This window comes from Nicotiana tabacum, chromosome 6, assembly GCF_000715075.1.
Source record: "Nicotiana tabacum cultivar K326 chromosome 6, ASM71507v2, whole genome shotgun sequence".
NCBI lineage: Eukaryota > Viridiplantae > Streptophyta > Magnoliopsida > Solanales > Solanaceae > Nicotiana > Nicotiana tabacum.
The window spans coordinates 170,247,441-170,263,679 of NC_134085.1; the positions used below are offsets into that span (position 1 = coordinate 170,247,441).

The following is a 16,239-nucleotide window of genomic DNA, read 5'->3' on the forward strand; positions in this document are numbered from 1 at the left end:
AGATATCGAAACCTTTTTGATTAAATCACTTAATGAAGATGAAGAGGTAAATCTCAGCCAAGCATAATAAAATCTAGATTAAAAGATGCAAGGGATAAACAAGGTGAATAATGCTTCTTAATATGTCGAAACCAAATGATTAAGCGTAAATATGATAACTTTGTATGTAGAGAAATGTTGCAATGGATGCTATTAGCCAAGATTAAAAAATGATGTGTGGATTCCAAAACTGTAATAAGCAAAAGTTGTCTTTTTTGTATTCACTTTTCGATCCCCTTTTACAAAGTCTTCTCTCTCTATTTATAAGGGACAATCCCCTCTTGAACCCTTAAAAAGTATAACATAAACAATATTCGAAAAGCATATTCCTACTGTCTCCTACTACGCCTACACTACTACAAATATTGTGCATTTACTAATCGTTGTCAGTCGTCACCCTTTACAATGACCAAAGGACGCTGCGTCGTAAGGGCCTCGTCCCTCGCCGTACTCGTTAGTGATCGTGGTCGTCCAAATTAGGACCTATACATTGATCACTAATTATTTTGTGAAGCAACGGTGCATGACAGCTAACCGTTCTTGTTACTAGACTATGGGTAGTCTGATATTCTGTCTAATTTTATGGAGATTATAATATAGGAATTGCTTATACAGTAAATAATAATAGAGAAAGTTATTATTATACAGAAGAAGGTTATGCGATGAATAATAAGATATATAGGAATTGTCTATTTTTAAAATATTGTTATGTTTAGATACTGTTATTCAGGTATTTTTAACATATGTATTCTTATCTCACATTTCATCTGATATAAAACATGGTCAGCTATTTCCAGCAAGATAGGACTCTATTCTTATAGTGTTGTATTCTCAGATTTAAGTTATTACACGAATTTTCATTTGCGTCGTTGTCTAATAGGGGCGGACCAATAAGTTTTGTGGCCTAAAACCAAACTTTACGAGGGGCCTTAACTTTTTTAAAAAAAAAATTATTTCTTTATTTATTTAAAATCTATTTTTTTGTGTTTCTGAGATACGAAGTTATTAATATATAATTTTCTTATAATCTGTAACTCCTAATAAGTCTTTTTTAATTGACAATATAGCTAATCTATTTAACCTTTCTTGAGACATTGATGATCTTAAGTAAGATTTTATCAATTTTAATTTTGAAAACTTCTTTACGCTGAAGCGACAGTAACAAGAGTTATTAACATTATTCCATAAAAAATATAGGCATTGAAAAAATAATCGAACCTTCTTATTTGACCGAGTGTATCAATTAAACTGCAATCTTCTAATTCCACTATTTTCCTTAATACTTTTAATTCTGAAAATAAATTTAAACCATCAATATCGAATTGATTATTATGCTTTAAGGAACATTCAAGATTAAGGCAATATTTTTTAAATTTTTATTATGTAGTAATCTTAATTTTTACCGCTAAATAAAAAACCAAAAATATTTTCATATGCTTCGAATTGTTCAAATATTTTGAAGTGAAAAAAATACCTTTGTCTACTATGTATAAAGTAATCAACTTCAAAGGACCCTTGGAAAATTTTTGATATTTTATTATCAACATTCGCATCAAATTGTTATTTCCTATATATCACACGCTTCTTACGAAATTCGGATTAGATATTTATTTCAAGTGCAATTTTCTTTTCAGAAATCATAGCAGTTGCAAATCATTCTTTTCTATACTTGTTAAAGAAAGAAATCAAACATTTTCATTTCACCGAATTTTTTTAAAACTTATAAATAGCCTATCAAACGTAATAAAAAATGCCTCCCCCCACAAATGTGGGGCCTAAAGCAGTTGTTTTACTTGCTTTATGGAAGGGCTGCCCTGATGTCTAAATACCTTATTATTGCTAATGTTTGTTTATTGTTTCATTTTCACTTTTTTTGAGCCGAGTGTCTTTCGAAAACAGCATCTCTACTGTCATAATGTAGGAGTAAGGTCGATGTACGCTTTACCCTCCGTAAACCCCACTTGTAAGATTTCACTGAATTTTTTGTTATTGTTGTTGTATTATAAAACATGGACACTCTCGTATAAGTTATGCTAGGACGTTACATTGATTAGAGGAGAATATATTAATTATGCATAAATTTATAACGAAATCAAACATTATATAGTAAATACCGAAGTTTATGCAAACATGAAACTCTCTTATACTTAAGAAGAAACTAGCAGTAAGTAAATATGAAGTTTACTACAAAATTGTTATATGAGACTTTTTCTTCTTGTAGGTGTTCTTTTGTGGATGGAGCTGTGCAAAAGGTTAATGTGGTAGTTGCTAATCTTTTACTAATATATTTGTTTATTTGATTTTGATAATTAGACATAGTCAAAGGATGTTTGAGCTTAGTCATCTTCATCATTTTCACAGAAACACCAATAGTCTCTTCCCTTCAAAGGACTATGTCATTAACACAATTCCCACTTTCCTTCCCACAATTCTCTTCTTTTCTAATGCAAAAATCCCAAAAATATGCTACCTATACTATTCATTCTCATCAATCTTACAATTTTCCCATCTATTTCTGCTCTCGATTTTCTCTTCAATTCCTTCACTACCAACTCCACCCCAGTCCTAAACCTCATCGACGATGCTCGCCTTGAGCCGCCAGTGATCCGCCTCACCAACGACTCCAACCAATTTTCCCGTGGCCGTGCTTTTTACCCATCTCCAATTCCTATCAAATCCACTTCCAATTCTACTTCCATTTCCTCCTCTTTCTCTACCCAATTCATCTTCTCTATTCTCCCCGATGATCCCTCTAGTCCCGGTTTCGGTCTTGCTTTTGTTCTTTCAGCTTCAACTTCCCCACCCAACGCTCTCTCCAGTCAATACTTTGGACTTTTCACTAACGCCACCGTTCATACCGTGGCTCCACTTCTCGCCGTCGAGTTTGATACGGGTCGTAACCCGGAATTCAATGATCCGGATAGAAACCATGTCGGAATTGATCTTAACAGCATCGAATCTGTCGTTACTCAAACGGCTGGATATTATAATTCTTCTGGTAATGGTAGTGATTCTTTCGTGCCTCTAAATATGCGAAGTGGACAAAATATTCATGTTTGGATCGAGTTCAATGGGCCTGAATTCGAGATTAATGTTACTATAGCTCCAGCTGGTATGTCACGGCCTGTTAAGACTATGCTAAGTTATAAAAACCCCAGAATTGCAAATTACACGTCTGCTGATATGTTTGTTGGGTTCTCTGCTTCCAAGACTCAATGGATTGAGGCACAAAGAGTTTTAGCTTGGAGTTTTAGTGATTCTGGAGTTGCACGGGATATTAATACTACGAATTTGCCTGTTTTTCAGCTGGAAAATTCGACGTCTTCGTTATCTCCCGGTGCTATTGCTGGGATTGTAGTTGGTTGTGTTGCTGCTGTGTTAGGTTGTTTGTGTGTATTTTATTGGTTTTGGTGGAAGAGGAGGGGTAAGGAGGAAGAGGATGTAATTGAAGATTGGGAACTCGAGTATTGGCCTCATAGATTTTCATATGAAGAGCTTAACCAAGCTACAAAAGGTTTTTCTAAAGATGAGCTACTTGGGGCTGGTGGATTTGGTAAAGTATACAAAGGAACACTATCTAATAACACAGAAGTGGCGGTGAAATGTGTGAACCATGACTCAAGACAAGGAATAAGGGAATTCATGGCTGAGATATCGACTATCGGAAGGCTTCAACACAAGAATTTAGTACAAATGAGAGGGTGGTGTAGGAAGGGAAATGAACTTATGATTGTGTATGATTACATGCCTAATGGAAGTCTGAATAAATGGATATTTGATAAGCCAGAGAAGGTTATGAATTGGGTAGACAGGAGGAGGGTCCTAGCTGATGTTGCTGAGGGTTTGAACTATTTACATCATGGTTGGGAACAAGTGGTTGTACATAGGGATATTAAATCTAGCAATGTTTTGTTAGATAGTGAAATGAGAGGGAGATTGGGTGATTTTGGGCTAGCAAAGTTATACACTCACGGTGGTGTCCCTAATACTACTAGGGTAGTAGGTACATTAGGGTACTTGGCACCTGAAGTGGTGACAAGGGCTACACCAACTGCAGCTAGTGATGTTTATAGTTTTGGGGTGGTGGTGTTGGAGGTGGCGTGTGGGCGAAGGCCGATTGACACAGGGTTTATGGTAGAGGAAGAGGAAGTGTTGATTGATTGGGTTAGACAAAAGTACAGGGAAGGGAGATTGTGTGAGGCAGCAGATGATAGGATTAGGGGGCAGTATTCGGAGGACGAAATGGAAGCTATGTTGAAACTAGGCCTAACTTGTTGTCACCCGGATCCTCTCCGACGACCTACTATGAGAGAGGTGGTTGCTGTATTGCTAGGTGAGAATGTGGAGGCAACACAAAATAAATTGCTAGCTGAATTAACACCTACTGTCAGCAGCATGAAAGATAGAAGCAGTAGTGCAAGTGAGGAAGGAGATAAATACTTGTCACAAGAATCGGAACTACTATCGGTTGTGTAGATATTGTATTGCATTTTTGTTTCCTTTGTTGTAGAAATTGTCGGTATTCTCGGTTAAGGATTGATTTTTTGTATTCTTTGTACAAGCTATGGAACTCTAAACTTTGCATTAGTTGTAAATAGTTATGTGTTTGACTTATTAAAATCTTTTCGAACAAATCAATCAAAGATGAAGGGGTAAATCTTAGTCAAACATAATTAATTCCAGATCGAAATGTTAACAACAACGATTGCACATGGGATGAAAGAGATATGATTGATCTTATTAAGATTCGATATTGTCTTGTCTTCCTCATCGATCGATGAGGAAGTAGATTTACATCTTTTCTTCGAGGTCATTTCCTCTTCTTTTCTAGAATACAAGAAGGGAGCTTTTTGTCTTCCTTTTTTAGAAATTGGAGCAGCCTCAGCCCCCCAGTTGAGAGCTTTCCCTGGCTATATATAGTCAGGGTATCCTTGCCCTTTGCTTGACTCGACGTCTTCTTGCCACTGATGTGTCTTGGCCATGATTTTAGGCGTCACTCTTACCGATTCGTCGGATGTCATGGAGGAGAAATGGAGTGGGCTCCGTTGACCTTCACTGCCCAGTTACTGAGACGGGGTGTCGGTTGACTTGATCGTGATGGTCAAATTTTGACCAATACAGTTAGTCCCCCCGTCTGTCGGGGTCGTCCTATGTCGGACTCGGCAGACGGATCATGTTCGTTACGACTTCAAGAGAAATCTGACCCACGACTTTCCGTTCCTTAGTCACATTTTGTGGATTTTTTACGGAGTGGCGGCGTTTTTTCGATCCTCATGAACCGTTGCGGCGGTTTCAGAACCGAAACATTGTTTGGTATTGAAGCGTTGGTTCGTGGTTATCACCATTATGACACACGTTCTTGGGGAACCGAAACATTTCGTGCCCTATCAGATTCGATAGGTGACTTTTGGATTTCGTGCTCGAGGGATTTATGTCTCTTATAAATAGGTGGAGTTTATCATTCGATTGGCACACTTCTTCATCTTTTGCTCGGGAGAGTCTTGCAGATATATCTTTTTTTTTTCTGATACCTCGAATTTCTGCTTACCCTCTTCTTAACTGAAATCTTTCATCTCTCCTTTTTATTACTTCTTTGGCACATTTTCTGCTAAAAATGGCTGGTGATTCCCAAAAACTAAATTAATTCTACAAACAAAGACATATATGAAGGAAAAAAAACTTCCAAACACCTATTAAATCTTGGGGGAGAGGTGGTGGGTTTTGGTTTGAGACGAGACATTTGAAATGGTGACGTAAAACAAAAACGGTGTAATAATAAGAAATATCATGGAGCCTAACTTTTGGATTGATTCTAATTAAAGTTAATGCTCCTGTGCAGCAATTATATTCCATAAAAACCAAGAACGACAAAGTAAACTTTTTCTTCAATTCAGTTTATGAGTTACCTGATAGGAAAATCTGAGCAGATCCCCTTTGTTTTGCTAGTTAAAGACACCGTCCGTTATAAGCGAGTGAAGCCCATCTCTCTTTGTACCACATCGCTAATTGAAGTTCCAAACTAAGCATTTAAAATGCCGTCTACTGCATCTCTTGGGCACGACCTTACTTGAACAGGATCTGTTCTATAGGCTCGTACCACTGTATCCTTGAGTTCTAAGGAGACAGAAAACCAAGTCTGGTTGATGAAGTGTGGCCATGAGACTAGAGCGTGAGTAACAGCTTTGGTTGCCTTGGGCTTCTGCGCAGTAGAGGATCGTTCTCAGGCCTCTCGTAGGTCTGGGGTGGTCTCTTGGCTCTCTGACAGACTCAATCTTTTTTATTTTTGCTTTTTACAATTCATGTCGGGCACAACCTAATTCTTTGCCATCTTCGTTTACCTAAAATTTTAGTACCAAACTCTTCAGTTTGTTTTAGGTATATTTTATTTTATCATATATGGCTACACCAGATGCAACATGTGTCACTAGATGGGATATCCCTTGGAACATTCAGTAATAGGAAACTGAAACCTGTACTATACTTTGTTGATACTTGATTGTCAAGGCCAAAGACTTTATTTAGTTCATTTGTAGACAATGTGTTCGACCATTGTTCACAAAGACTATTAGAGAGTGAAATTTAACGGGTGAAAGCTGAAAGATGGCTTTTGTTCTTGCCCTCTGCTTTGGAAAGTCTGAGAGTATTGATGGCAAGTTGTAGCTGCGGACTCTTTCATTGTCTCAGGCCCACAAACGAAGACACCGATATTGGATCCCTTGGATTCATTAGCAAACTGGGAAAATATGTCTGTTCAATTGTCAACATGTTAGAACGCCAATAGATTGGAAGTTAAATGTTAAAACAAGGACATGGATGTATTTGGGACATACCTTTAAAGTTTGGCCTTGCTCCAAAATGGATTTCATGTTGATCAAAACCTTTATTTGCTTCTGTTGGTTTCATTGGTTTTCTTTCTGTTTCAGAAAATGGTGGAATTTCTTCACTTAGCCTCTTCCATCTCCATAAGGTAGCCACTAAGGTGCTAGATATTAGTGCTAATGCAAACGAGCATATGAGAAGAACGTCCACTATTGAGGAGGCAGTTTTCTGTTCAGATGACTTCTTATTAGGCCTGATAATAATATGGTTGAAGATGCTAAGGAATGCTAGAAAAATGATAGACGCCAACAGAAGGAGGACGGCCATCCATCGCAAGTTCTCAAGTCCATATACTGCATAACCAGAACGCTTGTTGGCGAGATGAATGGTTTGTATTTTAGAGACCTCATCTAGCACTTCACGTAGGGATTTGTTGGCTTGGTGTTCCCGCGTGACAAACACTTTAAGTTGTAGATAACTTTGTTCTTCATCAAAAACCTGCGGTAGGACTGGGTCTAACAAGCAGATGCTTTGGGAATCTTTTATGGTGTAGACAAGCTGTACTTTTACAGGTAATACATTTTTGTTACTTCTTGCTGAGGCAATTTCTTGCAGAATGCTGAAGAATGGTGTAACCCCAATTCCACCTGCAACTAGAAGTAGACTATCATATCTGCAGAAGATTCAACAACTTATTATATATGGGGAAATATGATTGATAACTTGGTCTAAAATCAAACATGAAATAACATCATTTCCTTCACCTCAGAAAGTCCATTGATGAAGGTCCATAAGGGCCTTCTGTTGCTACGTGAAAAAATCTCATTCCATCAGCTTCTGCGTCAGTCTTTGAATGTAGCATATTATAGAGAGTGCGGGTCCACCGTCCCTCAGCTTTGATCAAAATAGAGATAGTGTCTTTATCAACTTTGGAGCTAGAAGTTATGCTAAAGGGATGCCATTGAAAATTTGAAATATTCGGGATCTTGACATAAATCACGCTTGTTGGTGTATACTTCAACCCTGAAATAGTGTGTTGAGTAGGTTGATTATTTAGGCCCAGTCATGAATTAAGAAAGCATATTCGCATTTAAATTGGAGAGAGATTACTGATTTTGTACTTGGATCTTTTGGCAGTGTCAACTCTATGGCTTTGGAAGGGAAGATTCGAGCAGAAAGAATATACGTTTCTGGCCTCGATTGAATTATTCGGAGTATCTTGTCAAGGCAAAACAAAAAAATGCCAGGGAAAACCATGTAAAAGTGGCGATCTCCAGCGTGAAGCAGGAAAAATAGTATGAACACTATGTACAAATGATGTGTATAATAGAAGATCTCGAATCGTTTCCTTCTGATCTGTGGAAGTGACGTGATCCAGATGACCAATCCTGTAACAAGACTGATCTCCCCAGCAAGGTAAATACGCCCTACCTTTTGCCATTTCCACATCTATAATTTTCCACAAAAAAGGACTTAGTAACAAAGCATAGATAGATATGTTCAAACTAAATTGAAAAAGGAAGTAATGTTCAAATGATTACATGAGGTTACCTCATCTCCAATGCGATGTTTCAAACTAAATTGAAAAAGGAAGTAATGTTCAAATGATTACATGAGGTTACCTCATCTCCAATGCGATGTTTCATACCCCAGATTAGAAAAGTACCTCCACCATGTAAAGTGGCAAATAATATCATTGCTGTCCCAAGCCAAATGTGGTATCTCACGGAAGCTTCAAATTGGATGCCAATTAATCGAAATATTGACATCCCCCTCAAGATGGGAAGAAGAAGAAGAGCTAGGCAGGCTTCTGCTAATAAACCACACCTTGTTGCGACTCTAAAGATTCTGTATTGCCATCTGGAAACAGCCGAGTTGGAAAATATTATCAGAGAGTACTCTGATACTTTTGTTGCAAATGATGCTATCATATTTGCATGGAAATATAGGAATATACTTACACGGGCAAAGTAAATGATTTAATTGGTATCATCTTCTTGAAGTCACTGGAGATACGCGAATAGAATGTCCATGCTAGAAAGATGACGAATAGAGATACAGCAAGGATTTCAAACCCAGACAGCATTCCTATATACCTACTCACAACTAGTGGATTGGAGAGAACAGATAGTGAAGATCTTCCTTTCCTGTCAACCAAATTCAGCACATGTTTGCATGAAAGTGGCCTATATTCAACATTAGTATGCTTATATATATACTGCAGGTAAAAAGCATACCTGCTGGTTGGTTCCTTTTGTTTCAGTTCCAAGTACATAAAACCTACTATAGCTATAGCAATAACAGGGAAGGTGTAGACAGCAAAATTAAGACCTGTAGGACCTCAAAAGGAAAAAAAAAAAAAACATTCACTATTTTGGAGGGGATTAACATTGAACAGGACATTACATTAGCATTTCTTGTACAGGTAAATGATGAGTTTGAAGTTAAACCTATACATCTAAAATAATTTGAGTTAGGAATTCAGAACCTCACCAGTTTGGGTTAAGAATGAGGTTGATGCCTTTGCTTCTGCAATTTTCCAAGTTTTAGTCCATAGTTGCGTGGGCTTGAGAAGCCAAAGTGATACCCATCCAGCAAATATCAAGACAAGTAGCAATTTAAGGAGGAAAGAGGGAATTTTAGTCATCTTTCAAGAAGAGCTGACTCTATACATGGAATGTAACGAGTTTCTATATATATAGTCTGGTAAATTATTCTGAACACCCTTCCAATATGAGTCAAATGCAAAATACATCCCTTGTACTTCAAGATTATACACTTAACCCCCTTACACAATAGAACTCCTACACAAATATTAGCTTGAAAATATTTCGACTTTACAAACTGTTAAAGTGTTACCCTATATTAACAGTGGCATCTGTTGCTCCCAGAAATTATTGTGCGCTCTGCACCATCCATCAATTTTGGAATCAATTCTCATATAATAACAAGTTAGACCTGTTTTAAGTGAGATTGATGGTGATGGATAATGATGCCATCAACTTATGACATTTGTGATGGCTTTCAAAATGGGAATATATCTCCTTCTTCTTCTTTGCTTGCTGAGTGGATGCTATTATCAGCATATCTATTCATTACAACAGATGAACCAATTTGCAGTAGTGGATACATGGTCCACTCCACTATTGCTACAGACTATGTTGTCTGACCTTTGTCCGCATGTAGATGAAAGAGATCCAAAAAGATAGCCCTCTACTCTAACTGGTTGACTATAATTTGTTCATCCAGGGAACCAGACCCATTACATAAAGTGAGGAACTGGTAGAGCTCTTGCTAACAAGACAGCACAGTGAATTACTGATTTTTGCTTCTAGTTGTGCTAGCACAAATATTTTTTGAGATGGTCCTACAATGTGGTTGGTAATTAGATTACCCCAAAAACTATGGTTTACTAATATGAGCTCGATTAGTTGATTATGAAAATCTGTGAGTGTGACATTCGCACCAAAATATGTCTCCCTGCATATCTAAAACTGCTAGAACAGAAAGCTTAAGTGGAAACTTAGATTAATAATAGCATTTGGAAACAGATGAACAATAGCTACTGAGCATACGCCAGGTGGTTGATGAAACACAGCATTTGGAAATGTACTACACTGGTGATTACTTTTATTATACAGTTTAAGCACCTTCTTGGTGCTATGTAGTAATGAAATTTAAACTTTTACCTGATCAAAGGAAAAAAAAGTCTTATTTTATTAGTTTGCTAATTAAACCTCTAGTATCAGCTATATTATCTGATGTTTTTGTATTATTTCATCAATACTAGTAGTTGATGCCAAATCAAGCATAGACATGAATTAAGCTTAAAGGCTAAAGCCCCTCCGAATAATTTCAGTAGTACTGGTTATCACAAGATATTAACGATTTTAAACTGTCTACTCGTCAAGACGTGACCAAATTAATAGTCCGAAGAACGAATATATAATAACAAATTGGAGTATGATTTTTAGTGGATTTTCACAAGCCTATGCTATTATATTTTCCTGAATCTTACGGGAAAAAGATATATGGCATATTGGAAGGAAAATCAATCGACGGTAAGTACTAGCCATTGGTTTGCATTTTTAGCACATCATGATATGGTCCAAAAACACTTTACCTCGTGCAAAAAGCTTAAATTCCAATTCAAGACAAACTAGACGTTTCCATTGCCTCTTAAATCGCTGTCTAAGGTCGGTCCAAAGAGAAAATAGCAAGGAGAAGCATGTTACACTAGAGAAATAGAAAAGCAAATTTTCTTTTTATATAAAAGGCACAGTTCGTACATAGAATGTGACATATTCAAAAGCCTGCAAATGTTGACAAAAGAAAGAATCAAAACCTTTTTCCTTACTTTGTGTCTTCGATAGCGACGACCTTTGTTTGTTTGCCTCATAATCGGCCAATTCCGTAAGCATTTAATATTTATTTCCTTCTTCCATATTTTCTCCCTTTTTTTAAGTCCATAATATTTACCTCCAGTCCCCACTAAGCCATTTTTTTTCCCTTTTTGGACCGGAAGAGATGGGGGTGTATAATTCACTGCTTGAATAGTAGTAGCATCAAGATTTAGAAAAGAGATGTCTTGGGAAATCGAAGAGATTGGAGAAGATAGCAAGAGTGAAGTAAGTAACAAAGATGGTGGAGGAATAACAAATGATGTTTATGTAGCTGTTGGCAAAAATGACTTGCATGTTCTTCAATGGGCACTTGATCATGTCATCTCCCCAGGAATTCGCATTTGCCTTGTCCATATTTTTCCTCCTATTACCTACATCCCTTCACCAGGTAATTGTTACTCCATTTGTCAATTTAGTGTGAATTTGATGCTTCATCCAAAACAGTAGCGCAGACATAGGAAAATTGTGTTACTTTTTCATACTGTGTCTTCACTACTTTTTTCCCTTGATTACTAGTTTACTACAGCTTTACAGAATGATGTATTGAAGAAATCAGGGGAATGTTAAGTTAGGATAATCAGTACATCAAGCAACAACATACCTGCGCTACTCTCGGAACTTACCCCTACCCCGAAAAGGATAGAGAGGTTATTTCCGGCAGACTCTCGGAATCCGAGAATACGAATAGTTTTTTAGTTACATGATTAAGATATTTAATATTCTGGCTCAATTCCTTGCTTATGTGACTAGAGTGACGCCACTTGAAAAATAACACACAAAAAAAAAATCAATTTAAGGTAATAATTAATGTCTCAAAACTCTAAACTTAAACCCATGTACAAGCCGGATTATGATAATAGGTCAAAATATTTGTGCAAAATTCTGCATACGATTATTGATTGCGGCATCCTGATCACATGAAGATGCCTGGCAATCATAGAGTATTAATATCTATTCCCAAAATTATTCCATACTCCTCCCGTTCACTTTTACTTGTCCAATATTTTAAAAATAGATTTTCAATTTTACTTGTCCACTTTTGCATATCAAGAGAAAAATAATTTATTTTTCATGTTTTGCCCTTAGCATTAATTATTTATTACAAATCATTTTCCAAATCTATTAAGTCTATACACTAATTAATATGGGTATCATGGTAAATTATGCACTTTATTTATTATTTCTTAAAGGTGTGCAAAGTCAATAATGAACCAATAAAGGTGAACCGATGGAGTATATTTGTTTAATTTCTATCGAGGTGAGCCAAACCAAAAGTATGGTGCTTCTGATCTTGTAGTAGCTAACGACGAGACTATAGGTTATGTCACAATGTATCTGGTCTTTTGTCAATAAGAGGCTAGTTGAGATAAAGAAATTGTTTGCACATTGCGTCATTTGTATTCCAACTAAAATTTCCGTGGTTTTTGAACAAACTTTAGCAAGAAGGGTGAAATATTAATGAGGAAAAATCAAAAAGCAAAAAAAAAAAGGGGGAAAAAGCAACAAAAAAAAAAGGACTTTTTGGCCAACTTGTTAACAATTTGAATTTTGCTTTGAAAGTTGGGAAGTTATCAAAAAGCCAATTGAGCAGAGAGCAGGTGCAAGCCTACATCAATCAAGAGAGTAACAGGAGGAAAAATCTCTTGGAAAAATACATCCGCCTATGCAATGATGCCAAGGTAGGTGCATTTCAACATTATCTGCAAATTTCCCATTTAGCCAAAATCAAAGGATGATTCTTGTTGACATTTACGGATTAATTGGGAATCAATGCAGGTACCAGTAGATACTGTACTTGTGGAGAGCAAATCACCAGCCAAAACATTACTTGATCTAATCGCCGTCGTCAACGTTACCAGCCTTGTGATTGGAACTAAGCGATCACTTTCCACCATGTAATTAGACATACTTTTACGTTAACTCACATCTGATATTTTTGTCCAATTTGAAATGTATAAGTTGGAATTTGAAGAACTGAAGAGTTTATTTTCGTTTCAGACGAGTGAAGAAGGGACATGGAGTAGGAGAATATGTTCAAAAGAATGCACCAGATTTCTGTCAAGTTAAGGTCGTTAGTGAAGGCAAAGAGATTAAGAACGAGCATGTGGTGCAGGTGAAAGGGAGTAGTAATCCTACTTCTCTTGTGCGTAGTAAACAATCTGACAGGAATTTCTTTGAATGCATGTGCTTTTCTGGCAAGTTTAATTGAAATGTGGGAAGAAATATGAGGAAAGTAGGCCTTTGTACAAGTTTAATAGCATAGCGTTACTCTCAGTTTTCTAATTTAGATGTTATGTCTAGTGTCTAGTACATAAAATGATAACATAGAGAAAGTACTCCAAAATATCCACTACTAAATAACCTACTTAATTTTTTTTTCACAAGTTGCATTTTGCTAACTTTGATTATGGTGTTAAGTTGTGTTACCTCCATTTCAATTTGAAGAAGGTATTGTATAGGTCCAAATTTGGACGACCACGGCTACTGTCGAGCACGCCACGAGACGAGGTCTTCACGACACGACGTCTTGTGGCCGTTGAAGACGGTGACGATCGACAGCGGTTAAAGGACGCACGATCTTTGCAGTAGTATAGGCCCAACATGAGGCAATAGGAATATACTTTCGAATATTCTGTATGACATGTCTTTTAGGGTTCGGGAGGGAATTGTCCCTTATATATAGTGAGTAGAAACCCTTGTGGAAGGGGGGAATTTTTGACGAAGAGCACTCATTGTAATATCTTTCTACATTCTAGGTTATCATTTTTGACGCTTAATCATTCGGTTCCACGAGATCAATAAACATTATATACCTTGTTCATCCCTTATGCCTCTCATTCTAGAATTTATTATACTTGACTGAGATTTACCCCTTCATCTTCTTTAATTGATTTAATTAAAAATGTTTCAATATCTTTTGGGTCAAACAATTTGACGCCGTCTGTGGGGATTTCTTTAGCTAAGATTATAGTTTCATCTAGACTCCTGAAAGGGATAATCACTTCTTCCGAGCTTGGTACAAACCAACAATGGCAGGGAAAGGAGATGCAAGGAAAAAAGCCATAGTAGGCGTCACAACCAACCTCCTAGACACCATCAACGAAGATAACAGAGAAGATCAAGAGAATGAAATACCAAACATCACACCCGGGGGAGACACTTCACCTCCCCCGCACGGAAGCGTGACTGCTTCACGCAAAAGGGAAGCCTCCACATCTGCAACAGGAGAGGCACCACTGGTAGTAAGAAGACTGCTGGAAGAATGGATAACCAGTGCTCTGAACACCATCCTTGATAAACCCGCCCAAAGGGATGATAGAATGTGGCACATGCAGATGTCACGATAAACGAGGGTGAGTAAGACGACCTCCGTACAGGTAACACTTATATTGCTAATAAAGCAGGAAATGATACGCTTGCAGCCGTTTTCAAGAAAATGGAGGAGATGGAAAATGAGAATAAGGCACTCCGTAACCAAATGAAGGAACACCAAGAGAGAGTTGACAAAATACCAGGCGCTCCAAAGTTGCTGCCAAAACGCGATGTTGGTCGATTCATCGAGCAACCATACAGTGAAGAAGCGACCCCCTACACCATTCCAAAGACCTTTAAAATGCCACCCTACTTAAAGATATATGATGGTACTACTGATCCAGAAGACCACATCATCCACTACGTTACAGCCGTAAAAGGCAACGATCTCTCAAAAGAGCAGGTACCATCGGTGCTGTTGAAAAGGTTCGGCGAAAACTTAATAGGGGGAGCCTTGACATGGTACTCTCAACTACCAGCACGCTCGATAGCAACATTCGAGGAAATGGCGGACAAATTCGTCACCGTCCATGTAGGAGCCTAAAAGGCAGAGGCTAGGGTAAATGATATATTTTCCATAAGACAGATGCACAGCGAGGGACTCAGAGACTTCTTAGCTCGGTTCAACATGGTGAGAATGACCTTGCCAAATGTGTCAGAAGGAATGGCAGTAGCATCCTTCCAGAACAGATTAAACAGAAATGGGTCGAGGAGAGATCGTCGCAACGACGGTCGAAGAGATTAGTTGGGGTCCTGCTTTGGTCGGGAAAGGCATCAACCCTAAGTCAGAACGTCTGCCCCGCCTCTACCATGGTGCAGGGATGCTCCTCCTTGACATATGGCACTATATCGACATGAGAAAGGTATGCCTCCACTCCTATCCGCTCACAATTTCTGTGTTTCTCCTTCAGAAATAGTATATGCCCTAGAGAAACTCGGTCCAAAGGTGCAATGGCTGCAAAAGATGAGGTCAGACCCTAGCACTCAGAAGTCAAGCGCTTTCTGTGAATTTCACCAAGAAAGGGGTCACAAAACCGAAGATTGCATAGGACTGCGACACGAAGTAGTATGAATGCTAAACCAAGGCCACCTGAAGGAGCTACTAAGCGATCGAGGACGGACTAACTTCGCCCGCGGACATGAACAACCCCAAGGACCTCCAAAACCAACTTCTCCCGCTCGCACCATACAGATGATCATCGGCGGGGGCGACGACGCAGTGATCAATCATGTCAAGTTCACCATCACACATAAACTCAAGCAATCAATCACCTACGAACGGTATGATGACCTCGAAGATAGTATCATCTTCGATAAGTCAGATGCCGACGATTTGTCTTTCCCTCACTATAATGCTCTTTTTATCACTTTACGTATCGCAGATACTGATGTAAAAAGAATAATGGTAGATGACGGGAGCGGTGCATGTATTATCCATCCTCGAGTCCTCGTGCAGATGAGACTCGAAGATAAAATAATATCGCATTGTATAACGCTAACAAGTTTTAATAATGTAGTTGAACGGACTTCTGGAGAGATAGTGCTACCCGTCCTACCCGGAGGAGTCACCCTGGAAACGACATTTCACGTCATGAACCAGGAAATAGCTTACAACTCCATCATGGGGTGCCCATAGATACACGCCATGTGAGCGGTCCCTTCCAGT

General features: G+C 38.1%; 3 protein-coding genes and 1 non-coding gene across 5 annotated transcripts; 3 read left to right on the plus strand and 1 right to left on the minus strand.

Annotated features, from left to right (window-relative positions):
* The first annotated feature begins 2,356 nt into the window (after positions 1 to 2,356).
* LOC107771782 (L-type lectin-domain containing receptor kinase S.1) lies at positions 2,357 to 4,636 on the plus strand. The gene has a single exon (XM_016591227.2). It carries the CDS (start codon positions 2,503 to 2,505, stop codon positions 4,513 to 4,515), a length of 2,013 nt encoding a protein of 670 aa, XP_016446713.2. The 5' UTR covers positions 2,357 to 2,502; the 3' UTR covers positions 4,516 to 4,636.
* A 1,460-nt stretch (positions 4,637 to 6,096) lies between these two features.
* Positions 6,097 to 6,307, plus strand: LOC142182436 (small nucleolar RNA U3). Its single transcript, XR_012711265.1, has one exon. It is a non-coding gene; the product is annotated as a small nucleolar RNA U3 (small nucleolar RNA).
* Positions 6,308 to 6,531: 224 nt separating this feature from the next.
* Positions 6,532 to 9,979, minus strand: LOC107771783 (ferric reduction oxidase 8, mitochondrial). 2 transcript variants are annotated; one of them, XM_016591229.2, is made up of 8 exons: positions 9,352 to 9,979; positions 9,096 to 9,189; positions 8,820 to 9,005; positions 8,481 to 8,718; positions 7,980 to 8,307; positions 7,623 to 7,881; positions 6,870 to 7,531; positions 6,532 to 6,786 (listed from the first exon to the last, which is right to left on the minus strand). In XM_016591229.2, the coding sequence occupies exons 1-8, from the start codon at positions 9,503 to 9,505 to the stop codon at positions 6,605 to 6,607; spliced, it is 2,103 nt and encodes a 700-aa protein (XP_016446715.2). In that variant the 5' UTR covers positions 9,506 to 9,979; the 3' UTR covers positions 6,532 to 6,604. The 2 variants fall into 2 exon arrangements, with proteins under 2 accessions (XP_016446715.2, XP_016446714.2); XM_016591228.2 differs by having other exon boundaries at positions 9,096 to 9,198; positions 9,352 to 9,626.
* Positions 9,980 to 11,306: 1,327 nt separating this feature from the next.
* LOC107771784 (U-box domain-containing protein 52-like) lies at positions 11,307 to 14,079 on the plus strand. Its single transcript, XM_016591230.2, has 4 exons — positions 11,307 to 11,649; positions 12,822 to 12,940; positions 13,038 to 13,156; positions 13,260 to 14,079. Exons 1-4 carry the CDS (start codon positions 11,442 to 11,444, stop codon positions 13,468 to 13,470), a joined length of 657 nt encoding a protein of 218 aa, XP_016446716.1. The 5' UTR covers positions 11,307 to 11,441; the 3' UTR covers positions 13,471 to 14,079.
* The last annotated feature ends 2,160 nt before the right edge of the window (positions 14,080 to 16,239 follow it).

Bases quoted from the DNA above. Each gene is read 5' to 3' on its own strand.
- LOC107771782 (XM_016591227.2), top strand. From the start codon at position 2,503: ATGCTACCTATACTATTCATTCTCATCAATCTTACAATTTTCCCATCT.
- LOC107771783 (XM_016591228.2), bottom strand. From the start codon at position 9,505: ATGACTAAAATTCCCTCTTTCCTCCTTAAATTGCTACTTGTCTTGATA. The intron at 9,199-9,351 runs GTGAGGTTCTGA...TTTCCTTTTGAG, and splicing joins CTCATTCTTAACCCAAACTG to GTCCTACAGGTCTTAATTTT. The intron at 8,719-8,819 runs GTAAGTATATTC...GGCTGTTTCCAG, and splicing joins AAATCATTTACTTTGCCCGT to ATGGCAATACAGAATCTTTA.
- LOC107771784 (XM_016591230.2), top strand. From the start codon at position 11,442: ATGTCTTGGGAAATCGAAGAGATTGGAGAAGATAGCAAGAGTGAAGTA. The intron at 11,650-12,821 runs GTAATTGTTACT...TTGCTTTGAAAG, and splicing joins TACCTACATCCCTTCACCAG to TTGGGAAGTTATCAAAAAGC. The intron at 12,941-13,037 runs GTAGGTGCATTT...GAATCAATGCAG, and splicing joins GCCTATGCAATGATGCCAAG to GTACCAGTAGATACTGTACT.